Source organism: Neodiprion fabricii, chromosome 1 (assembly GCF_021155785.1).
Source record: "Neodiprion fabricii isolate iyNeoFabr1 chromosome 1, iyNeoFabr1.1, whole genome shotgun sequence".
In the NCBI taxonomy this organism is placed as follows: Eukaryota; Metazoa; Arthropoda; class Insecta; order Hymenoptera; family Diprionidae; genus Neodiprion; species Neodiprion fabricii.
The window spans coordinates 12,361,196-12,387,788 of NC_060239.1; the positions used below are offsets into that span (position 1 = coordinate 12,361,196).

Consider the following 26,593-nt stretch of genomic DNA (forward strand, 5'->3'; position numbering starts at 1 on the left):
GACTGATTCGGCGAAGCAACTTTGGAAGATTTACGCATCATGTTCCGGGCCAATAGATTATACAAAGGTTCAGTGCCAGAGTAGCCTGACCCACATTATCGACGAGGCTCACCTTAACTATCCTAAGCCATTTAAAATGAGCCTTATCGGCAACGTGGGTTAGGCTACTCTGACACTGAACCCCTCATATATCCTCCAACTCAATCCCGATTAGCAAAATTTAACCCTTAACTTGCACACTTCACCACAATAACATGATTCGCACAATGGGATATTTGAGAGCCCAACCTCAGAGAATATTCCCTCCGCAGAAGTTGTTCATTATCTCGACTTGAAAAAATTCCTAGCCAATCGTTTAAAGTTGTTTCAAGATGATTTATAACTAATTTTAGTAAAACTCAATGTTGAAAATAAAATAATTGGAAAATCAGAAAAATGATTTAAAAAAAAAACATTTTCACGAAAAATTGTAGATTTTTCTCAAATCTCCTTGCTTGGAGCTGAAATTGTCGGTGGACACGCTTGAGATTAACATTCCAAGAAAAAAATTGTATAACAGTCGAGGCTTAAAAAAAAAAGTATTTATTTGAAAAGTTGAAAGGACGAATTTCAGCCAAGAAAGCATTAGTCATTTTTACAAATAATGCTTTTTTTTATGTAGAACATGTAACAGATTACAAACTAGACTAGAAAAGCATGGAAATGTATTTTTGGACAAAAAGAGATTAACAAAAAATCGTCGTTAACTACCCGTTAGCACAGCATCTAATGTAAGCGAAATAAGATTTGACATCATTTAAGAATGTCCAAAAACAAGCTCGACCCCTAAACACACAATACTGAACTTTTGACATATAAAAATAACAAAATTCGTCGAAAATGAAATTGATAAGCAATCACAAAAATAATTATAACCGGCACGCTGGGGTCTGTGACGAGCCTCATCCATTTCGACATACTTTAAACTAATGAGATATGGTGTCGCGAGCATCGTTTGCACGATGTAAAGTAGCTTAAGTTGAAGATCAATTACTATCAGGGCTCGTTTCATATCCCATAAAGCCAACTAAGGATTTAGAAAGAATTAGAGAATTATTCCACTCAGATACATTGATATTGGGAAATGAGGACCAGACAGGCGTAACAAAAGTTTCTTCGACTTCTCACAACGTTGCAGTCGCCATTGAGGCCTAATCACAATTTGAACATGGAAGCTCCATAATATGAAAAATGAAATGGAATCAATCTAAACGAAATGAGAACCACTTATTTTCACGATTACTGTTACTAGTGGAACTTTCGTATTTTTGTAAAACGATTTTAGTGTTGGTTAGGTGTTTCCATAGAGGAATACGTAGTTCAGAATTATTCGATGATGAAAACTGTATGGTCTGTTTACACGAACTTTAGAATAAAATATGGTGCGTTTTTGGCTAACGGCACCACACCGAAAAATTCGACCAGCTACCTTGCCTGAAAAAGTTGCTAGGTGAGACAGAAATAACATTATCACGTAGTATTAGAATTTGTGCAACTATAGCCATTGGGCTGCCAAAAACCGTCATCATCCTTATTCGTAAATTGAGTATTTATTCATGGGTATGATTATTTTTTACAAACAACAGTGCATAAAAATAACGTTCCACTACGATCGCTAATTTCCAATATAGACTCTCTAGCTTCCAAATTATCAAACTATTGTGCAGATAACGTGTGCAACGTAATTACACCATTCCAACAGACCATGTCGTACTACTTTTGGATACTACATCGTTATACATGAATATTCCCACAAAACTAGAACTTGTGGCTTCCGGAAAAAATTGTAGTCTCATAAAAGACACAATGGTGAATGAAAAGAACTTCCTCGAATCTGGAAAACCATTTTTCAGGCTCTACCAGTAAAATGACACACACGATAAGCAGATTTTTGGGGTATATAGCAATAGACTTTCCCATAGCCCAATTGTAGAGAATATCACAATGGACTGCATACAAATTTTTGAAGAAAATCAGAAATGGTGCTGATGGTCCGACGTTGGTTGTATTGGCGTGGAATGCCCCATACACTTGAGCTCTTGCCTTACTTTTTACAGTACTGTAGCAGGTTGCGTAAATTGTACGACACGAAATGGCATGTAACAATAAGTTTATATTGAGGCTACTGAATATGAATACAAACTTACACCTCGAGGGGATTTTTTCCTGGCGGCGTGAGTTTAATTTGAGGGGTTCCATTTGCAAGTCCTGCTGCTGTCCCTCGCGAGGGTTCGAAGACCACTGGTAAATTCTCTGTGTCATTGCGCATTCTCAATTAGCAACTCTGAAACAAAAAGGAGAGGGCAAATTTGTAGTATGATGAAAAGACGAATGAAAAATTGCACGGCAAAAAATAATATCGGATGCATTGAAAAAACTACAGTCGGATACTGAAATTTTTTTTTATCGACCTTATCATGAAGATTGATAAACATAAGCATTATCTTTGTTGTTTTTCTTGCCCTGTCAAGCATCCGTAAATAGAAAGGTAAATAGAGGTATTTAAGTCACATCGTGTCATTTAAGTCATCGTACGGGTTTTATGTAATACGAGCCATGACTTGCATAATTTTTTGGACATTCACCATTCGAAACCATTTGATGAATCAATTTTTCTTGTGTCCTGGAAATGTTATATTTTGAATGTCCTTGAATAACCTGAAAATGTCCTAGAAATATCTTGGAAATGTTCTCGAATTTTTTACGGATTTTTCACTAGACACCATGTTTATTTATGCAAGAAAAGCATTGAGGTTAGAGTCGCGTAACGTCAGATATGTTTGCGACTGCGCATGCGCGGAGTAGGTAAAAGACCACTTTCAGCTCCTAGGAGTCACTTTAATATTATAGAAACGAGTACTTTGCTTACGTAAAATACGCATGAAAAGACGCGTAAAACATGCTTGCGTTATACAAAAGATTTAATTCACCAGACACGGTATTGGAAATGTTTTTTTAAGGGGTAACACCACTGTAAAAAATAAAGAAGAGTGCTTTTTGACCATTTTTTTCGGATGAATGTTAAATTCTGCAGCACTGACGCAAATTTGAATCAAGGAAAGAAAACTAATATACATATCTATAGCTAGAGAAATAAATGAGGATTGTGAACGTATTGACTTTTGTGTAATTAGCGATTATCAGAATAAAAACCTTCAATTTTCGACCAAAAAAGGGCACTTATTTCTTAATAAATAATGTTCAAATTAACTTATCGAAAATCCTCGATGTATTTCTGTAGCTTTTAATATGTAGATTAATTTTTTTTTTTTTTAATTCATATTTACACCGGTTACACTGCATGCCGCTTGTCTCGCGAGAATGGCTCCAGTGTCAACATTTTTTAATATTCGTAGATGGCAATTTTTTGTATTATTCTTAAATATATGGTTAACAACTTCCTGAAATATTATTGTTGTACCATCTTTTCTGCCAATCCAAAAAAAAAAAAAAATGGAGCATCTTTTTAGGTTTGAAAGTCATATAACTCCTTAATTCAGATCAATGTGCTTTCTCTTGATAATGAAAATTGTTGGTCTAGTCACTTCCTTTCGAACCAAACGTCATTCCATCTTTGATGAAATCAAGAAATCGTTTCTCTGTACGTACTGTTATTATTTTATTTACTCATTTCTAAACGGTACAATTCTGTTCTTTGATGCAACCAGTATCAACATATCAACCTCCTTCTTACTTGTACAGAGAAAAAAATTTCTGAGGCCTTGACGAGAGACCCTGAGTATGACACTCTGATCAGGATCGATGTTTCAGGGAGAAAGGGGGTGGAAAAAAAATAACTCTGTACTTCAAAGTAAAGTACTTCAAGCAGCCGATTCGGAGAAATTGAATGTCAAAAATTCAAGTGGATTTGGTCCGCGCTTACGGAACTGACGTCCCGGCTTCAATTTGGGGCATGAATTTCTTTTTTCATGGCTTGTCTGGAAAGTTCCTTTGTTGGTACCCGTGAAACATGCGTAACGTACCCCACTTTCGAAAAGCGCGGTAAAACGACGTTGGCGCATGCGCAGAACTAAAATGCTATATTTTACATACTACTACATGAGATTTCTTTGGTACATGCGCACTTTGAATAATTCCATTTTACACACTGTGTCTTGTTATCAAATCCCAAGTTTACGCGCTCTCGGTCACACTTTTCTTACTTCTGAATTCAGACTTCTCTTCAGAGGTGATGTAAAAATAGCGTGTGTCGGATATATTTGAGTCATGTGATTACAGTAGGTACTCGCTTTGACACATGTTGCAAACTTCACACTCAGCGGAAATTGTCATCTCCTGAGACCTGTTACACAATGTACTATTTCTGTTTATGCTTACATTTCCCCCTTCAATTGTCTTTCTTAAATTTCATGCAGTTACACCTCGCGCTACAAGTATCACCTCGAAAAACAGGTTGTCGAAGTTTTTATTCAAAATACACGTATCTAACATTTTATACGGAGAGAAATAATTAGAAAAATCGAGGGTAACAAAAAAAAAAAGAAGAATAATAAACAAATGGATAAAAATATTTCTCATACACGATGAACTTGCTGCAATATCATGGCAATAATTTAAACAAGTTGGTTCGAGAAATATGAATAATGTGGCTCGCAGCCTCCGATGTTGAGATTAATTATATTTGCAACGATTTTTTGACGAATAATGAATACAATGAAACATAAAACGATCAAGGTTACTTACAATTCAACGAGATAGCTATTCAGCAATTCGACGTGACGGAATGGTGCGAAACGGTGCGGAACGGAGCGGTAATTAATAATGACGGGAAGAAAGTATAACGACTGCCAAAAATGACGGTAAACTGCGGTGTTTTATAAAACTAGTTACCCCAGTTGGGCTCGATAAATTAAATAGTGTCAATAATGATGAATGGGATGGATTAACGTTATGAAAGTAAATATGATCAGCCGCGGATATACGGATGATCTAGTTCATTGGTCTTGTCATCTTGATCTGCTCACAGCTAAGCATATACAGCTAGGCGAAAAAGAGGAATACGTGGTCTTGTTGGAGCGAATAGAACTATACAAGAGAAAGTTAATCATAATTGTCAAATAAATCGAAAGCATCGTAAGGGTTGTCCTACAATTATCAGGTAATTCAATTGTTTTAACACATTTTTACATTTTAAAATGAACGTTTGAAATGTATCGAAATGACAACTCGCGAAAATCTGGCAACAGTTCGGAATATTACAGGTATGTACATTAGGGTGGTCCTTAAAAAGGTTATTTCCGAATTTCTATGCTCCCAATGGCCTAAGTCTAAGTCGACTTCCATATCGATCAAAAAAAAAAAATCACAAAAAATTTACAGCCCTCAATTGCGATTCTAAAGTTTATCCCACGGCGGCCAAAGTTTTTACACTACACACGTTAGTTAAGTGTAAAAACTTTGGCCGCCGTGGGACAAACTTTAGGATTTTTGTGATTTTTTTTTATCGATACGGAAGTGTTTAGGCCGTTGGGAGCATAGAAATTCGGAAATAACCTTTTTAAGGACCACCCTAGTGTACATAGAATGCGTCTTGTATGACATACCAAGCGTGAATTAAGGAGGGCACTCCTTTCAGAGGCATCAAAAAATGCATTTTTTTGTGGCATAAATTTATACTTTCAAGCTTATGGAATACCATGCAGTTAGTGATTTTGGACAATTTTAAAAATGACGCTACGAGAGTGTAATGTATGGATATGTATGACGAGGTATATATAACATGTGCGCGATACGTATTGACAATATACCGCGTCATAGACATAAGATTGTAATCATTATTGTCATAACGAGCGACGTATAACGGGCGGGGAAATGTCCGACTCTAGCCTGAGACTACGCTCGTGTGTCTTACTTGAAATGTATACATACGTCAATACAGTAATTTGCTACGTGTTATTCAATAACCCAATTATTTGACAGAGAGCCTTTGAACTCCGATCGGCAACGAATCGAGCGGCAAAAGAAGCACAGCTTTTTGGCGACAAAAGAGGCCCCTAAATCACGCAGAGAGCTGAAATGATTGTATATACATTACTTACCCTGGAAATGAAATTCTAAAAATCACTAAGACTTGACGTTCTACAGGGAGACAAACACGACTAAGAGATCCTGGGTAATATTTTTTTTTCGATCTAGCTGATACTCCCATCACGACGTAGGAAGTGAAATTCGCATTCTCGCAGAATGACGTCAAAATTTAATGGGAGTTTTATCGGCCTTTGATGACCATCGGCTAGTTAATTTTTGATTACAGGCAATATACGTCGGATTTGTCGTTACTCTACACGAAACATATTTCAACTCTGGTCTTTCAGTCACTTTTGTGTAACCTGTGAAGAATAAATGGATAACAGGTGTATATTATCCAATTACGTTTGTGAATATTAACAATTTTTACGAACAATCGCATTTAGTGATGTGCGTATCAGATTGGTCGTCGCAAGAAACATTGCTTGGAAATATTACAATTTGACTATATAATTTGTATATTTTATAAATAATCGTATTTGTGGGTGGTACTATTTTATTTTGGTTTTCAAACAATACTAACACGCTAGCAATAACAATATTTTATTTCGCTAAACCAGCAGTCGAGATCCTGTGGACATGCTGTTAAAATCATTCACATAAATCTTATAAGTTTCATCAATCATACAATATTCATGAACTTTTATCACCGTTCCGTAAAACCGTGCAGAAAGGCACAAGAGTGACAAGTGATGAACAGACGGATGAGATTAGGGTGAAAAAGTGAAAAAAACGTGTATCACTGCGGTGGGAACAAAGTGACGGTGTGCTCAGACAAGTCAGAGAACAGAGGTGATGAATTTTTTTGAAGATGTTTGCAAGTCGTTGGAAAAAATCGAAAGTAAATTACACTTAGTTTTATGTTTAACGAAACGAAAGCCGTCAGTCTTAACAATTTCTGGCTTTGTGAAATTATTCAGGCACCGCTATATTTGTAGCATAGTTTTCAGGGTGTCTCATCAACAACATCAAAGAGGTTAGTGAAATGTTGATAAACAAACCGCAGAGTAAAGGTTTTGCTTGACTTGAATGAAACCGTACTCGATTATTTTATTTATTTATTTTTTTTAACATATTAAGAAGAATTGATTTTCGATTACTGGAATAAATGCTACGAAAACAAAATTTTTCACAGCCATATATCAAAGCAATTGCGAATGAGAAAAAAATAAGTATGAGATATATAAGTCAGTTAAGCTGATCAGATCCGTAGCTTTTATACCACTCGTGAAACGTGACTGAGATTTTTTGGAGTAGTCGTGAATCTCTTTCAGATTGACTGGGGAAAAGTTGCAAAGAAAATGCGTTACGGAAATAGATGAGAAACACCTCTGATCATTGCTTTTTTCTAACAAGTTTACATGTTACTAGGCCTTCATCTGAACTAAAAAGGAAATTTTAGTACAAATGACGACTTTTCCCGATACGAATGAGTGATTATATTTGAACGCGTGAGTTGGCGGTAAATTTTAAGACTGGATCTGCAAGTGGCATTGTTTTCGCATTTAGATAACGTAGGAACAAAAATACATACTCAAGAACATCAGTGTAATGGAAAATTTGATAGAGCTGAGTGAGAAACAGCTGTTCACAGATATTTGTGTAGAAGTGGCTGAGTTGTCCTTGAATTTAATCACTTAATACCAAGTTTTCGGCTGAGCAAGTAGCAAAGGGTAGAAGTTCATAGAGAAATGAGGGGAAGTGACAACCTAATTACGCCACCGCACATAGCACATGAAACGTCAACTTCTACTTTCACGTTTACAAGATAAATACCTTATAAGTTTGTTTATTATTACGGGGATTTTTCTGTACCCCGTGGAATGTATGTAGAAAGTTTTCTCGGTTTAACTGAATGTGACTTAATTAACGTTTAATCGTGAGCCATAACGGGGAGCTGCTTCTCAGGAATAGAACGATTAAACATATTTTACGACAGAATGTGATGTTACAAAACATAATACTGAATAAGTTCAAAGAGAGAAAAGGTAAAGGAATAGAATCCAACAGTATTTTGACTTACATTCAGATACGTAAAAAACCGGCATCACTGCCGAAAAATAAGAAAATTCACAACGAAGAACAAAGAAAGGTCAAAATGAGATCTGGGTTATCATCTACAAAGAATGATTCCGGTATTGATGGATTTTAATGTAATTTTTGACCTCAATTTGACCTCTGTTTGTTCTTCGACGCGAATTTTCTTATTTTTCGCCACTGAAGCCGGTTTTACGTGTTCGAATGTAAATCAAAATATCATTAGATTCTATCCCCTTACCTTTTTTAACTTTCAATTTATTCAGTATTATGTTTTATAACATCACATTCTGCTGTAATATATATGTATATATTTTTTTTTCAATAAATGGTTGTATTCCCGAAACGCCCCCCCCCCCCCCCCCCCCCCCCCCCCCCCCATTAGAGCCGAAACGTCAACGCACATTTAAGTTTTCTTCTTTTTGACCCGACGACACCGAGAAAAATTTCTACTTGTAAATTTCGTTGGCTGGAAATTTCACAAGTTGAGTATGTCCATTGAGAAACTTAGTTCCTTTTGTTTCCACCGCACCGGTATGCCAGTAAAGTAATAATTTCGTACACATCCTCGTACAAACATGGTTCAGCATGTTTTTCAAGATTCACTTTTGTTCGACTCTTCTGTCAATTCCCGTTCAATCCTATCAGTGGATTCGTTTACTACACTGCCGTTGCTTCCGATATTTAAATGCAGAATATTTTCGGAATCTGGTTATTTATGTTTTAATCCTATCGTACTGCAAACATAACATAAAGTACTATCAGAATCTGAAGTTTTCTCGGTCCTGTGGGAGCCTGATTGCTATCTCTGTAAAGTGAAGTATGTGATCCGAATGTCCTTTGAAGTGATCAATCAAAAACGGTTGGGTATTTTCCACGCGGAAGATTCCCAAGAAGTTTTTTACGCGAGCGTTACGTATAGATCCTAATACATCAAAGGCGAAAATTATACCTTGTGATTATCTTTCCTTTCGCTCGAAATCAACGCTATTTGAGGATCGTAGATGTAATTGAATTTATCTCGCTGTGAGGTTTTTTATACTAAAAACACATCAGAAATGAGAGCGAGGTGGATATTATATTCTTGAGACCGGCTTACCGGAGTAAGTAACTTTGGCTATTGATTCATTTTTCAAGTGTTTCAGATTCTAGGATGTGGTCCTATCCAATCTATGTATATCGGTTAAATATCTGTCACAACATTATTAAATTAGTCATCTTGGAAGCAGAGTTGAAATTTCGAATTTGAAGCGTTCCGAAAGCGCCAAATTTTGAATTTTTTGGTAGCGAAACTTAAAGTAAAGAAATCAAACTTTGATGAAACATCAAAATTTCGAATGGACCGAAACCCGAGACTCAAAGTTCTGAAAGTGCAAAGTTCCGACAATGAGAAAATTTTTAAATCTGAAACATCGAAATTCCGAATGATCGAAGATTTTCAGTTCTGTGAATTTCTGGCTTGGTGAAAGTTTACCACTTGGATCTTTCTTTGTTTTAGATTTTCGGTTTTCCTAATTTTTTACACCCATTCGTTGAGTAAACTATACTGTGTGAGGATATTTTAATTTTTGGAATTCTGCTCTATCGAAACTTCATATTTCGGAATTCTGCTCTGTCGCAACTTCAATTTTCAGTATCTTGCATTTCGGAATTTTGAGCCGTCAGGTTTCCGACCATTAGAAACTTTACTCTTTCTAAAAGTTTAATTTCATTACTTCAAATTTCGCCACCAAATAATTCGCAGTTAGTTCTTTTCGGAATTTTTCAAACTCATAACTTCAGCCCCGCCCCGTCGCTACGATTCACCACTTACAGAACGATTTTTATGGAATTACAAAAATACAGTTTGAAGCGCTCATTTCCCATGAGCTGTGACTACTGAAATTTGTAATCCCCTCGATAGACGTCATCGCCAGATCACAGTATTAACGTGCGTGTTATTTTTGTCGTATTGAAAGATTTCCCTGACGCGTGTTACATGCCAGTCTTGAGTAGTACCTAATGAGCGTCATGGTATTGGATTGGAAAATCTAAATTTAGAATTTTTCGACACGGACGAGGTTAGAATCGAAATACGGGGGTCTTCGTAATGACTTATGAAAACAGCTCTTATTGGGTTAACCGCATTACAGCAATGTAAAAAAAGTTGTCGCAATTTTTTTTTTGCAATTCCCTGTTACATTTTCCGTCAATTGGATTTTCAGGCGTGTGAAATCATCATGACTCAGAACTACATCAACTTGGAATATACAGAACATTTCTCTGATTGATTGTCATAGGGATTTCTATTAGTCTAAATCTTACACGATAGTAAAACGCTAATACGGTTAACGAGATCAATAAATTTTTATAATCATACAAAAAATTGTTTACAGTGACGGTTGAGAAAACGTCATATCGACTGACTATGTCAAAATCCCATTCGTAGAGCAATTTCACAAATATCATGCAAATTGGATGATGCATAAGATACTCAGCAATATTCTTTAAAAAAAAAAAGGAACACAAGATCTTTGAAATCATCGAAGGCAGTCGATTTATCGGTGATAATGAGTGATAATCAATTTGAATTATTAATTTCGAACCAACGGTAGAATTTTTGCATTTTTTAATATCAAGGTTGAGTTTCTAGGAACGAATAAGCATATCAGATTTTAAAAAAAATATGTAAGTGCCTGATCGACCCTCAGTGTACGGACTGGGTTAGAAAAAATCAAAGCGAATTTTGAAACTAGCGCCATTTTGGATGAAGTCGATGGTGGGGTCTGGACCTGGAGGGGGGAAAATCTCTGAGGTCCTAACAGTCGGAGTCAGTTGGCAGCGTCAGTCTGCCATTGTTATTCAAGTCACACACTTTGGAAAATTAGAGTCGGGTCGTTTACACAACGTCACAAAATCCAGCACTTGTGAAAATTAAAATTTGTGCGAAACGATCTGTTTTCATTTGAAAACGTGATCGAAAGTAAAATATCAGTGTTACACAGAAACGCTGCAATTTGTGTCCCATTTCGCTTGACCGCAAAACATTTTATAAATGTTTAAGATGTGATAAGCCGATGTGCAAAAAACATCGATATTAAGTTTTTTATTTACTGAAATTCACGATTTTTTATAGTTTCTGTACGATTTAAGTTTACTTTGTAATATTCACATGTTCTAATCCCTCTTTATAATTTCACTTGAATCACGGAAAACTTGACGATGATTCGATAAAAAAAAAAAAAAAACTGTTTAACCAATTGATGTTGTTTATTTACGCTATACTCATCAATATCATCTATAACAAGTACTTTCTGCATTATCGAACATTTTTTTTTACGAGAATTATGATGAATTCATTGGATAACTTTTTTTTCACTACACCAAAAAACGCTTACTTTCGTACCTCGATGAGAGTGTATTTTTTGAGTAAATTGAGAAACAAATAATACTTATCCAAAGTACAACTTTTTAGCTTTCCTACGCAATTTCTTAAATATCGATACCTTTTTTTTCATAAAAATATCAACTTTTGAAGAAAAGAAGAATTTTCAGAGAAGTTTCTGCAATGCTGTTCATATTTTCAACTATAACGTTTATCAATAAAAAAATATCACAAATGTGGTAAAACCATCGTATTTCATAGAAAATTTCCGGTAGATTGTAAGAAAAAACAATGTTTCAATTCATGAATTACAACGCAATACAGCTGATAGTCAGATTGAAGTCAAACTCAGAGTCGAACGAAAATTTTTGCAACATCTTTGTTTGATATAGTTTTTTGTAATCAATTTCTTCAACTCACGTAACTTTCCGACATATTCATTTTCCTCGCTTTTGTTGACGATTGTTTTGACACATACGCAACTGGATCGTTCGAATCTACGAAATTAGAGAAATCCGTTAGTCAGTAACGGAAAAATTAATCAAATCAGTTGATCTGATATAACACAAATCTTGTCCACATTGACAAGAAATTTAGTCTTATCTGGGAACATTTATTACTTAAACTGTAGAAATTGACGTTACGATGTTGAAAAAGATTGAATGACACGTTGTCCAAGATTTAAAAAACAAATCTCTGAATAAAATCTCTCCGTAGCCACGACCTTGATATTGATGAAGAAACTTAGTCCAACATGATGTTGAATTCGATGGCAGTGTAATTGTGTCAGATCGGTCAATTTCTCCTGTTAGTAACGTTCAAATTTTCCTCCCAAACATGTACACTTGGATACTTCAACTTTGTGTCAGAAAGAAAAGAGAAAGAAAGGAAGAAATAATGAAGATGTGCGGAAGCTGAGCTCGTTATCAGTTTCTCGTACACAAAATAGGTGGCTTCTTTCTAAAATTGAAAGCTATAACTTGCCAAATCTCGGGAGACGTGGCAGTCCACAAGTAAACCTAGACCAGCATCACCTTTTTTTTCCAGCCCCTCCAAGTGTTTCATAAAACTTTTTCCTCTCTCCCTGTTCGTTTTCGACATATTCGCTTGGGGCAATAAATTAAATCACCCTGCAGACTTTACACGATGCTGGAGTTATTTAGAGTTTGAATAAATTTTCATCGGCCCGTCCGGCGTCCGGAAAATTAATTTAAAATGAATGAAAATAAACCTGGTGATCGTCAAAAATTTCAACTACAATATTCAAACTCACCCTACAGAAGATGACATATTTTCGCCGTTAGCATTTCAGCATCGGACCAATTACATGCGTAAAAAAGTCAAAATTCAAAAAATATTACGTAAAATGCTGCTGCGTGGTTAAAAATTGTCACCACTTTCACTTGAAATTGGTACGGATTATACACGCCAATACAGTGTTGTTTATTGATACATTTTTAATGAATATTGTGTCAGCAAAGAGGGTTAAAAAAAAAACCTGCATCCGTAATGGATGACGAACACGAATTTCTGAAAATTTTCATATTTTACAAACGATATTCAATCCAATAATACATTAATAACTGCAAAGATTGCGAAAATGTATCTTACTGATTGATGCAAAAAATATATACTTGTTGGGGGAAGGTTGAGATATTCAAAGCAACTTTAATAATTACAGGATTTGGTATGATTTGGATGGAATCGATTTCGGGGTCCATAGAAATCTAATTGGAGCCTAAATAATGATCTCTTTGAGACATGCACTGCAATTTGATTCAAGTAGGTATAAACAATGGGATTTCGCATTATTATCTGGGGGCTGAAACTAATACCAACCGACCAGGGATCCATTAATATTCAAATAAAACTCGGTATTATCACTATCACATCCTATGTTTTCTGTAATTTATGAAATTTTGGCAAATTTTTTTAGCCTTCCTGACCAGCTTTGACAAAAAATGTATGTACTGAGTTAAATTCGGTTTTTTTATATCGACATCCGTTTTCTTGCGCATCCTCTATCTATGGAAGCGTTCTACTGAAGGGAAAAAAATCGTCAAAATACGTTTTTCTGTACAAAGAGCAACCTTTAATTTGGAATCTCAAAAGATGTTTTCACTCATAAGTACGCGGGAAAAATGGTTCCAAATTTTAAGGAATCATCCTAGTGTAAGATTCTCAACAAAAATACACACCTTTTTTTTATCTTCTGTAAGTAGACAATTTGTATGAAAATTTAGATGTGTTTTTCTCGAAACGTGGTTTTTCAAAACGGTTCAAAGAAAGAGTTTCCAAGCTATCCGTCTCAATTTTGAACACAACATTCTTCACCCCATTCTATATTTTACTATGGAAGCTTTTTTCAAATCTTCATTTTTTTTTTTTTAACGAAACTGTCGACCAAACAGACTATAGTCGATATCGTTTTTTCAGACCACTGCCATTTTGTCGATTTTCACAAAAAAGAAAAGAAAACAATAACTCCATAGCAAGATACCGGCTTTCCTACAAATTAATAATCTTTCTACAAATTTTGTTTCAGAAATATTTACAGTAGGTACACCGTGAGGACTTCTTTTTACGAAGACGTTTTCAATCGTTAAAAAAATGTGAAAAAAAAACAGACGTTTAAAAATTTATCTTCCGTTCTTCACGAGTGCTTCGAATTGACGTGAAAAATCAGACTGATTAGCGTATTTTAACTATCGAAAAAGAAGTCGCGAATATCAACTATTCTCCGGTCCGTACACTAGGACGATCCCTTAATAATATCTTTATTCTATAACTATCGATCTTGCAGCAATTACTTTATCGGAATACCCAGAATCTAATGATGCGATTCGTTGATGTTGTATAACATTTATCGGAAATAGCATCTGATCAGCGTGGCCTAATTTATGAAAATCCTACCGTTTACTGCTTCCAATCAATGTCCCAAATATGCCTGATTTCGGATGAGATGGTTTTCGGTGCGATAGCGAGGCCCTTCATAAGTTTCCTTCGCAAGTAACACTTTCAGGGGTCCACTGTCAGGTGATCTATGCACTGTCACTGTTATCTGTTTTTCGTAGAGTGTCAAATTTCACAGATGAGTGTAATCTTTAAGAAATTATAAAATTAACCGAATCGATAACACGTTTACGAAAATTAACGTTTACTCCATCTTGAAAACTATAACACCGGACTATGTGGAATAATTTTTCACTCCCGCACTTATTGTCTCTTTAACAAACACTCAGCGCCACTAGATTCCATCATTCAGGTGAAAATTGATAATACTAAAAATAAGTGACTTAGGTATAATATTCATTCAGTGAAGTTGGTATTGAAATTTTTATTCACAATCTTTTTAATATTCATTCAAAATCAGATTTCAGAAAATATACTCGGCGAGCCTGAAAATTTCTTACGTGAATGATGGAAGCGAGGATTCAATATGAGTTATTCGATTCGAATGATTTTCAGCAATTTCTTGCGCTTTGAGGACAGATTTGACCATGTTAGATTACATAAATTCATTTTTGAAGAGTCAATTTCGGTACAATTCAAAGATGAAAATTAACTCCGTAAAATCGGACATGGATAAAACTGTGACCTTCAGTTTCAACCCTTAATTTGACGTGTACAAGTATTGGAAAATTAAAAGTAGATTTAAAATCATGGTTAATCCTGATAAGTCGCAGATAACGTTACTCTGTCAAATAACTATTCAAAACTTGCAATATCACTGCAATATTTTATTAGGAGGAGTTATAGGTGACCTACTCTTAGGCAGGTTCATATTTTTATGAGACCGTAAGTGACAAGTATTTCGTAGCAATACGGGGGCGAATGAAAAAAACCATGGCGAAGGAACTGACTCAAGATGGTGGGATAAACTTTTTCGTAATAATGATAGACTGAATGTAATAAAACTGCATGGACATCTGTAGGACACGTTGAACATTTGAAAAAATAGATAATGCGTCAAATTCAATTCTGTTACATTAATAAAAAAAAATTCAGTATAAACTTCTGAATACAGATATATTTTCGAAACTATTTGTAAGATTTCATCACGAATGTCAGTTCGTGCTCTCACAGCTTCAACAGCCGCTCTCACGAATTGATTGGATCTTACTATTACACGCAACATCTCAGAGTTTTGTTTTTTTCCTACTTCGACCTGATCATAAATCTAAAATTTCATCTAAACTTTTGTCATAAATCGTGGTGAGACTACTAGTAAAAAACTATTCTTCCGCGCATGACGATAATTCGAATCAATTTTATCTGGCCAACTAATAATTCTTCCTCAAAGATGTAACGCAATCATTCTCAAGTCAATATTGCAGACAGAGCGCACAATTAATACCACAAGGGTATCCCCCCCCCCCCCCATAATCATCCCTACTCCCCGACAGAGCTTGCGATCCTAGCGCCATTTTGGTCTACCGTCAATGACCTTGACCCCGTACGGACCGCGACACGAGTGGACATTATCATCGACTTCCGAGGATGAAAAATCTGGTAATTCATAGCGCAGATCGTTTGCACGTATCACCTTTGTCCGATGATTTGTTCTCCTTTGCGGGCACGTATGTGTACAGATCTATACGTATACACTTTACTCTGTAGAAATCTGCACGGTCGAAAAGGGGTTTTATATTTTCGCGTACCGTAGAGCTTTGCGGCGCTCGACCGACTGACGCCACGACGTCCCGACGTCCAGACTCTTACGCAACTACCCTCTTCCCCTCTTCGTCTAAGAACGACGCATTGCGTCCACGAGGAGAACGTCCATCCCCAGATCCGAATGCTGTGGTATCTGGTGCCAGCTACGACACCGTCGGACCAGACGATATTTACCTTTAGTCACGTGTCGAAGACGTCGCGGATTCGTTAACGGCCGGCCGACGAAGATGCGCGCTGTGTGGACGTTTCTTAAATTTCAACTCAACGTGAGACTGTAGCATTCAGACTCGACGATGCGAGCCGGAGTAGACGTGTATTTTTGAAACGCGGCCTAGACTTCCGTGTACAGACAAATTGTTACCCTGCACTAAGAAAGAGTGACGCCAAAGATGTTGTGGCGACCCCCACGTCGAGCGGGTGTCTAGGGCGCAAGCTTGGCTCGGTGCATTTGGGTTATGTTTAGCTTCTTGCGAAGTGCGATCAATCTGCGATTCCATTTAGTGAGTATTATAGGTATGCAGCGATGAGCGCAGGGACGGTGCAGACGCGCAATTAATTTCTTCGTCCGAGACGCTTTGAGGTGACGCAACGATCTCACCGTTACCTACTGACCACCGAATCGGGGCGGGGCTGAAGTTACGATGTCGGAAAGTTCCGAAAGCGCCTGATTCCGAATTATTTCGTGGCGAAAGTTTAAGTAAGGAAATTGAAATTCTTCAAAACAACAAAGTTTTTAATGGTCGGAAATCCGAAGGGTGGAAGTTACAAAATGCAAGATTCCAAAAATTCCGTAGCTTAGTTTAATCAACGAGTGGATGTTATAGATCAGAAACACCGAAAATCAGAATTATCGGGATTCCGAACGTAAAGATATCGGAAAGACGAGTCGAAGAAAAATCAAAGCGGTGAAATTTCACCAAGCCAGAAATTCACAGAACTGAAAATCTCGGATTATTCAGAATATCGATGTTTCAGATTTTTAAATTCTCTCATTTTCGCACTTCCGGAACTTTGGCTAGTCGGAGTTATGCCCTTTTGGCATTTTTTCCTTTCGGAATTCCAAACTTTCGCAACTTTGGACTTTCGAGACTTTGATCGTCGGGATTCGGACCATTCGAAACTTTGATGTGTCGTTGAAGCTTCATTTTTTATCATTGTAAATCATTGTAAATCAATCAATAAGTAAATGAGGTCGACCTAAATTTTACAAAGCACTCCATAACGCGAATGATGGAAAGCTTTGAGAGATCCAAATGTTGGGGGAAAAAGAATTAGCTCGTTTTTTGACGTACACTATACATTTCAGTGTGGCATGTATTTTTGAGAAACAGTGAATCCATACGTGATGAAATTTTATAAATCTGTGTAGTGAGAAGTACAATGATATTTTTAAAGTTTGGATTTCCTGTAAAACTGGTGGAATGCAAAGTACATATTACGATTTTTGAATTTTAACTCTCCAGAGATTGTTCGTTGATCTTAGTCAAATAATATTCATCGTAGTCCATTTTTTCCCAAGTGAATATGGCAAGGGTACATTTATAAAAAAAAAAAATCTAAGCACAAGAATAATTTCGAACCCTAAGTTAATAACAAAAGACTGTTGGCCGCAATCATGTGCGATTGGCATTCACTGATCTGGTATTTATACGACTCCAAGATACAGAGGATTATAATGTACTTTGATTTGAGTAGATACCATTTCTTTTTACTAAGCACCTTGTAGTCTTTTGCTTTGACACGCTATACTAGCCTCGGTCTTGAGTCTATTACACTCAAAGCAGAACGCTTGGCTTCAATTTATAATCCGACGTATCAACAGTCGTGCTTTACGAAGTGCTAGGAATTCGGAGACTGATAGGTAAGCTCAAGCGTAAGTAAACTATGTTGATCTTTGATCTTTTGACTTGTGAAAGTGATCCCAAATTGTAAATTGTGTACATTAAGCGATAATAAAACTGACTAGCGAAAACGTCTCACTCGCAAAAAAATTCATCATTAGCAAAGCTTGACCTGTAAGGTAAACGAATTTGGCTTGAAATGAATTTCGTACTATATAGTTTTCTGCATCTGTGTTTCTGCGTTTCACATATATTACCCCGCTTTTACTATCAGTGTATTTTTTAGTCTAGAAGTTCCTCTCTATAATGTTGACTTTCCGTGAGGATGATATCTCCTCAAAATGTGTAGTTGACGATGATCAATTTTGGACCATTAAATTTGTTCACGTGAAAATTGAGAAATTATACTTATAATATTTATATATTGCTGTTACTACATGTATTTTTCATTTAAAACAGATTTATTTTCATTGTTTCCAAGTTTTTCATTTTCCAAATTCGATGATTTCACAACTTCACATCGTTTTGAATTTGAAAAAAAGCTGTGATATTATTTTCTCTTTTTACAGGTACATTTGTATAGCATAGTGGATCAACGTTATATGTATATAAGGCATTTCACCCCCAACCGACCTACGTCTGACCCTCACAATCGGCGATTTTCTTTATTTTTAAGTACGGTGTGGAGTGTATAAAAAACACATCTTTTACCAAGTTTCAGATTTTTTGAGCCACAGGTTTGATTTTACTGCTCCCAGAAACCCGAAAACGCAATTATTTAATCGAAAACCCCGATCGATTGGCTTTAAATATTTCTCATAAATCTCTTTGTCAAAAAAAAAAACGATAATTTTCAGACCAAAATGGACGCGAGCCAGATTTTGATTTAGAAATTACAGGTGAAACAAATAGTTAAAAAAAATACGAAAAATCGAAGTAAATGTTAGTTCCAGAAATTAAAATTTCTATTATATCCGTAGAAATAGTTTTTAAAACTATATTATCCTACGAATAGTATCTCATAATACATTCAATTTACTTTCAACTTTAGAACTAGTTTCCAAACAAAAAAGTAATTGTCAGAATCGTTCTCAACAAGTGAAAAACCATTTTCTTTGATTTCAGACTGAGAAACCAATTGGAATAAACATCTGAAGCAGTCCTCTTTGTAATATCACACAGGTCGTATGACCTTGATTGAATACACTGGTACGGAACGAAGGGATTGTGATAGTCTCAAAAGTGCGCAGAGGAGGAGCCAGGACGGAACAATTAAAGGGGTGCCCTGATCGATTTCGACGATGTCCTTGTATCTCAAACGCGAAAAAGGTTTAGCGCAACCTAATTCTATACACAATTCTGAACAAAAATACTCCAATTTCATTCTAAGTTGACGCAGAAATAAAAAAAAAAATTATCACGGATTCGACAAATTCACAACAGTAAATTCGTAGTATTCATGCCATTTCTTTATTTCTGCATCAAATGAAAATATTTTCAAAAGGTATTCCAGGTTATTCCACAAGTATCCCTCCAGTTAATGTTCGATTTTTGGCTTGCACATCTCTCACCCACACACACACACACACACACGCACACACTAGTAAATTGGTACTGGATTCTGGAGTTTACTTCAGCATGTCGCTTTCGCGAGTTGTTCACTGACTGACTAAGACCTGTCGTTCGGCGAAAGGCGGGGGTTGCTTGAAAGCCCCCCTCCCCGTGGCCCCTTTTCTTCTCCCGGTCCGACATTCTATAGGCAATATTTGTATCAACATACGAAAATAAGTACGGTATTACAAACTCATGAAATGCCTTGGTAAATATAACGATTCTAATGTGATCTATAAGGAATTCTTCCGGGGTTAGACGCACAAACAAAGCAGCAGTTACAATTTCTCACCCGACAATCGACTTCGTGCACATAATTATGTTGATTTCACTTGAACAATACAATCACATGTGACCAAAAACTTGGCCCTGATACTATTGTTATTATCCATTTTATCTGGACGTTTTCATTCGACATTTTTCTGTTTTTTTTATGCGCAATGAAATATCGTAACAATATAGAAAATCCGTGACTAATAGTCAAAATATTTCAATCAAGAGGAACTTTGAAACGCCGTATAATCATAATGCCAAGAATAAAAGATCTGGTAGAGTAAAATTGTTGAAACTTTGTATAATCCTCGCAAAATGTATTTGCTGATTAGGAGACTTCAACTCGTTACAATAAAATTCAGTGGCTGTATGGCACAAATATTTTCACTCAAGATCGGTCTGTGAATCAACTTTAACGTCACGTGATACTTCTACTCTTACCGACCGAGCAAACTCACACCTTATCGGCCGTGCACCCAGATGGTCGTCAGAGCATTTTTTATTTACGAAATTATTGTAATTCTTAGTTCTCGTCTAGTGACCTCAATATTGCATGAAAACAGACTCACGATGGCTCATTTTACTCCTCATTCTTTCCAGAATTGTGGGAATAGTAGCACGTATCAAAAAACAACAAATTTTTATCACAATTTTTCTGATATGAGTAACTTTCTGAATTCCTCTAAAAAAATATGATGCACCGTCGAAATTTTAACCCTTTCCGTTCCTTCATTTATTTAATGTAGGAAGAAAAGGATGAGTTTGCTCGATCGGTAAGGGTAGGAGTAATACATGTACTTCACAACACCGAACGGAAATGACAAAGAAACACGATAGTGCAATCATCGTGTCCGTGTAAACTACAGTTTGCATTGACCGATACTTTGAGTTTGATTGCCTGTGAGCAGGTATTGCTGCGGTGGGCCAGCAGCTTTGTATTGAATAAATGGCAATCAGTGCTGCAGCCAACTCGTCTGGTACACATTGAATGTTGGGTGCTGTGGCAGCCGGTGGAAGCTTTCAAAATTTAATCCACATGCATTGTATCCTCTTCGACCTCTGCTCATTTGTTAAAACTTATACAGGTTTGAAAATTCACAAAGCACCGTAGCGATTTTTGAATGATTATTTGACATTCCTGAATGGATATTTTGAAAATAGTGCGAACAGAACTTGACAGTTATAAAAATCCCTCTGTTGTGTAGGTCTCATCGAAAACACGTCAGTGAAACTATAATTTTTGATTTTCTTGAGAATTGACCTCTGAAGCTTCATTAATCAAGTGGTTTTCACCCGTTTTCATTCAATCATGTTCCATATAACTCGGGATATTACTTAGAATAACGTAAGAAAGTACTGTTTTTTAAAAAGCTCCCTGCAGTACAATGTTTATCATGACAATTACAAAATAGTTCATAGTTATCGGTGGAACGTAGGAAAAAAAATTTCCATCCGACAAGTCAGCGCCTAATTATTCTAATACTTTGCAATCAACAATTGGTTTACAATTCAAAAAATTTATGTGAAAGTTGTCTATTATTACTAAGATGTGAACAGTTCTGAACTCTTCCTTAGATGCTTTTTTATTGACAACGTGAACTACAAGGTATAAAATAGTTAGATATAAAAATAACACATTCTTTTGTCTGCAATTTTCTGAGGTTGTGTTATTTATTATAGTTGCTCTAGGAGATGCCGTACGATAGATTTATTATTACCATTTGAATAGCGTTTTAATTCCAAGTAACTAGATGAACAAGAAAGCTTAGCATTTTCATAACATTCTTAGTACTTAATATCTCAGTTCATATCGTTAATTAAATTTTAAATCCACATGAGAATCTTCGAGGTGGCCTAGTCAATGACGCAGGACTTCAAGATGGTTACCTTGCATCTATTTTAAGCGCGTTTAAGTATTTCAGTGACTCGCTATTTTTGAACGCAGACGGAGCTATAACCTAGCATGCACTCGCAAGTCTTGCGCAACTTATCCAATCAGTTGACCGAATATGTAAAACGATTAAGCATTCATTAAATGAGTAGTACGATCGGTAGTTTTTTTAATAATTAACCGTTTATTTAATTTTGTAGAAGTAGTTATAAGAACGTAGGCCGATCGTAACTTTGTACATGCCTACTTTCAACATATATAGACTAAAATTGATCATTGGTACCTTTGAAGTCATGATAGTCAAATACTGTAGGTTTCTCTAACCAGTCAAAGATACAATTGACTGAAACAAGGAAATTCATTTTTGAAAAAAAATTATACATGTACGTACATAAGGTTGGTTCTTACCTAGGGTTGTGACGAATTTTTTTCGCACCACTCCCCAAATCGACTACAAATATCGCAAAAACAACTCCCTGATTTTTTCAGTTTATTTTTTTCTTCGCCAATTTTCATGCGAAAATGCTAATCACACGGAAATTTATCAAGTTTTTTGACACCTTTACGGTAGGATACCTACGTATTCAGGTTTACGCCCTTCTAGACCCTAGCCTTGGACATGATACTGAAGTTTGACACGAAGTACCGATGACCTCCGTACACTAAAAAGATTCACCCTTTCTTGCATTCTTTTGTTGAAAATTGAAAGCCTTCTTCGAAGCACTAGCTAAGATAGTACATTAAAATTAACGGTGGAGTAGGTAAGAAAATGTTGTTGTACAAAAAATATACATGTTCAATGTTTCGCGATGTGTGACAACATTGCAAGGATTCCTTGAGGATCAACGGTCGCCTGTAAGTAGGCAACCGATGTTCATCTAATACGTATTAAGGACTTGTTGTTAGTCAATCACGAATACATTTTCAATGCAGGTACATATCAAAAAGCTATCGACCGAGTTCAGATGCTACAAACCAAAAGTCTATGCATATATCACAGATTCTGATGTATTTTCAAAAGAAGAGTCATGCGCCAGCATGGAAAAATACAGCCAGAAAGCAATAAAGGATCCTACGATGGTTCCTACGCTTGAGAAAGAAGAGAGTGAAACCAATTTTGAGGTTCTGATGAAATAATTATTTTTCGGTCCATTGAGTTTTTCATTCTTGATACTTTCGATAAGGACAGACACCAATTCCACCAGTTTACAGATGATACCGGAGATAAATTTTAACGATTAAAATTACCTGGTGACAATGGAAATATTGAGAGCAGTTTGACTTAAGTTCACCAGAGATGTAACTCTCAACGAATATATACATTTGCACGAATGACATTACCCTTAGATAGCGTGTGAATTTCTGCGTCCACCCAATTAAGTGATGAAAGCACGGAAGTTTTCGAAATATGCCTATGTCTTCTATAAATAAGTTATTAGGGTGAGAACTTATACAACGGTTGAAGGACAATGCTGTGATAGTTTGAATTTTGCGCCCTCAAAGAAATTCTCAAAACCAGGTTCAGCAGAGGTGGGGTACAGAAATGCGAAAGACCAATAAGTCGACGGGACGAAATCCCGAAAGTCAAACTACCGACAGTTGTTTAACCTTAGAATACGTGTCAATCCAACAAGTCGTTATCCCCGCGGTATTCTAAGGTTAGATTCGACGGTCATGGGTTATGTTATGTTTATTGAGATTAAGTTTGTTTCGCGCTCGGCCGACTATGGCCCTGTAGGTTTCCCTGTGTTGCCAAAATAACTGTCTAGTGTAAAAAATTAGCCGTCTCAGATTCATTGTTCCCAAGTGTACATTCATTTTAAGCTTGAACTTGTTTCAAAGATCGATCTTTCGGAACCTTCGTTATTACACGAAAGCCGAATGCATATGGATACCTGACGAAAGTAGTTTCAATGCTCGTTGAAAGTCAAATTATCTTATAGGTAATTCAATGTTTCGTTTAGAATTTTTTTAAAATATTTTTTCATAAAAATTCATGCATCAAAATTCTTTTCTCTACAGTTATCAAGTAATAATGATTTTAAGAGCAGTTTACAGTGAAATCCTGCTACAATCTTTCGAATTGTGGAAAACTATACAAAAGAAAAAAAAATTCTACAGAGAATTGCATCGAAATAATTACAGTATTCAACTCTAAAAATCAAAAATATCATTATGAACGGACAAACAGCTTCGGTAATTCCTGCGAATACCAACGTACCCGCATAATTGTCAGAAAAATGTAGATAGGAATATTTAATCCTGACATTGAACAATTCGGTGAGTTCTATTCTCTGTGACGTCATGGACAGTGTTTGTTTACAGATATCAGGCATAAGGAAGGATCATGAGTCCTAATCTATGAATAGCTTGGGAGAATCTAAAATAACAGCCAATCGGTAAATACAAAACTTTCATAACAACAAAACAAAACATTGGATACACATTATTTCAATCATTATTTATAGACTTTGAGACATTCGGCAGTTTTCTCGATCTAGAAGAGAATCCTTAAAAAAGTGTAACTGATTTGAGGATAAATTCTCAACCTGATATCGGCAATGAGATTTACAACTGTGAGAAAATGCCCACCGAAACATTTGTTTAAAACAACAAAATTATGCAGTTGTACGCTTCGTAAATTTCTCTCTAAATCAACTGTGTATTAAAATTTCTGTTCTCTGGAAAGGCAAATAGTCGTTATAATATTTTCAAGTAAAGTCGGATCGGCAATAAAGTCAGAAATGAATTACTATGTATTCAGCGAAACTGAGATTTAGAATAATGCAATGCGATTTGTAGTCTGATTCCTTATAAGTTATTCAGATTCACTAAGAAGAGCTCCGGCAAAATGTGTCGAGTAACATAAAATTGTACATACGTAGGTATATCAGGTAGAAAAAATATTCGATATACGTAAAATTTGCTAATTAACCATTAACATACGGTTTTACGTATGTTATCGAAAGCACAAATTTGTCCGGCTGCAAGGCATTCTCACAATGCACTCCGGAACATGAAATTGTCAATAAATTTTTCGTTTTCTTCGTGAATTAGGCATCTATTTTTTGATCGCTCGCGATCTCTAGATCCAGTTTTACGAATACTAGTTAGAGTTATGCGTTGATCGAGTTTAAATAGCGTGAGTAGAAATTCAGCAATAAATTCAATCGATAGATAATTTCAACCTAAGTTAGTGAAAAAAACCGAAATAAAAGTAATTTCATTGCGTATCTTCCAAGGTACATACTTGTACTGAACTTGGAAGTAAATTATCCGTGTAGGTAACAAATGACGTAAGTACCGAAGATATTGCACTAGAGTGTGCGTCTGTTTGTATCACTGTATCGTGCATCCTTGCTCAATATTGACTCCGCTGCCAAATATTTGACGCAACCATCTACCGTTGTGTTCACGCCCGATGCTTTTCTTGTCCAACGTATAACTCTTGGACGTGGTCAAATTCAATTAATTAAACAAGATGAACCTCAAGAAACGGCTGATCTCAAGTTGTCCGAATTCCAATAGGCACTGTTTCGGTAAAATAGCGAAGTCTAGTTCAAATCAAAGGATTATCTCTCACTCATCACCTTCTGATTTCAAACGCTATTTGGAACCGTCCTATCTATGTATATCATCAGCTATGTATTCTCTCACAACAGTTGTCGTTCTGATCCACCGGGATAAAGTTCGCATCTCCTTCAAATCGAGTACTTTGTATCATTGTTTTAGAAACCGATATCTTTCTTATTTATCATCGCGCTTCACTCACTTATTTTTGCTGTCACCAATTCACGGATCTACCGCAAAGAATTTCTCATACCGAAAGTCCTTCAAACCAATTACATAGGCATAATAATCAACTTATTTAAAAATATTTACCAAATATTACATTACTGTTAGTTGAAAGCTCTGGTAGTTTGACGAATAATTCATACTTCACATAATGGAGGTTTAGAAAAATGAGTTATAAAAACAAAAATCAATTTTTTATTTATAATTCAGAATACAGTAGTGAAGTGATTTTATATAACATTCTACATAGTACATATTTCATATATTCTGAGTAAATTCTCGACCTGTTTCACACCTACATCCCCTACGCCATTTATAACTTGAAAGGGTATTCTAGTCCGTAACTTTTGAAAAATTTAATTTTCTTTTGTTCTCATCATTTTAAAAATAGTACAAGAATTCCAGAATATATTGGCGATACTCACGAAATTTGCTAGCGCTTTATTTCGTTCCAATTCGTTGTAGGGAAGTTGAATAATAACAAAAACTAAGTCAGGTCACGCCTGGAAGTATGCAATCTAGCTCTCATCCACGTAACACAAAATGCTAATCTGCCCGGCTGAGATTGCATACTACACTATTACATGCAATCGTTTCCTTGTTTGTACTAATTTTGAAAATTTGTGTTGATCGGAGTGAGATCTCCTTTCTAACATTAACATTGATGCCATTTCTATTTCTTACCTTGTGAATAAAATGTTGATGTGTCTACATATGTTTGTGAACCGTTCGAGTCAAATAGGATAAGCGAACTTAACGTAAACCTGTGATTCGTCATTATGATGATGCAAGATAAATTATGTGCCAAGTGAGGATTTAACAGGTAGCATCACCCTAATCTCGAGAAAATATTACCTTTACTCAAATTATATAGACAAGTCCATAATTAGAAGTAACTTTTTGTCTCAATAAATGCATACAGCTGGGATTCTGCGTAGTTTGTTTCATTTTTTTTTTTTTTTTTTGAATTGGAAATGTTTTGCACTCCTACTCAGGACTAGTTCAATAATATGCACG

The 26,593-nt window shown here is 35.9% G+C and overlaps 1 protein-coding gene across 14 annotated transcripts in view; it reads right to left on the minus strand.

The window, feature by feature from the left end:
• LOC124179953 (multidrug resistance protein homolog 49) overlaps positions 1–26,593 on the minus strand; it is a 96,918-nt gene that overhangs the window by 31,019 nt on the left and 39,306 nt on the right. For 4 of the 14 annotated variants that reach the window (XM_046564927.1, XM_046564848.1, XM_046564894.1 and 1 more), the window contains one exon: positions 2,187–2,323. In XM_046564927.1, the coding sequence (XP_046420883.1) occupies positions 2,187–2,308 (122 nt within the window). In that variant the 5' untranslated portion in view covers positions 2,309–2,323. Of the gene's footprint in view, positions 1–2,186; positions 2,324–14,401; positions 14,770–16,034; positions 16,236–16,339; positions 16,524–26,593 lie in introns of those variants that run through there. The other 10 variants (XR_006870180.1, XM_046564918.1, XM_046564953.1 and 7 more) reach the window with 8 other exon arrangements.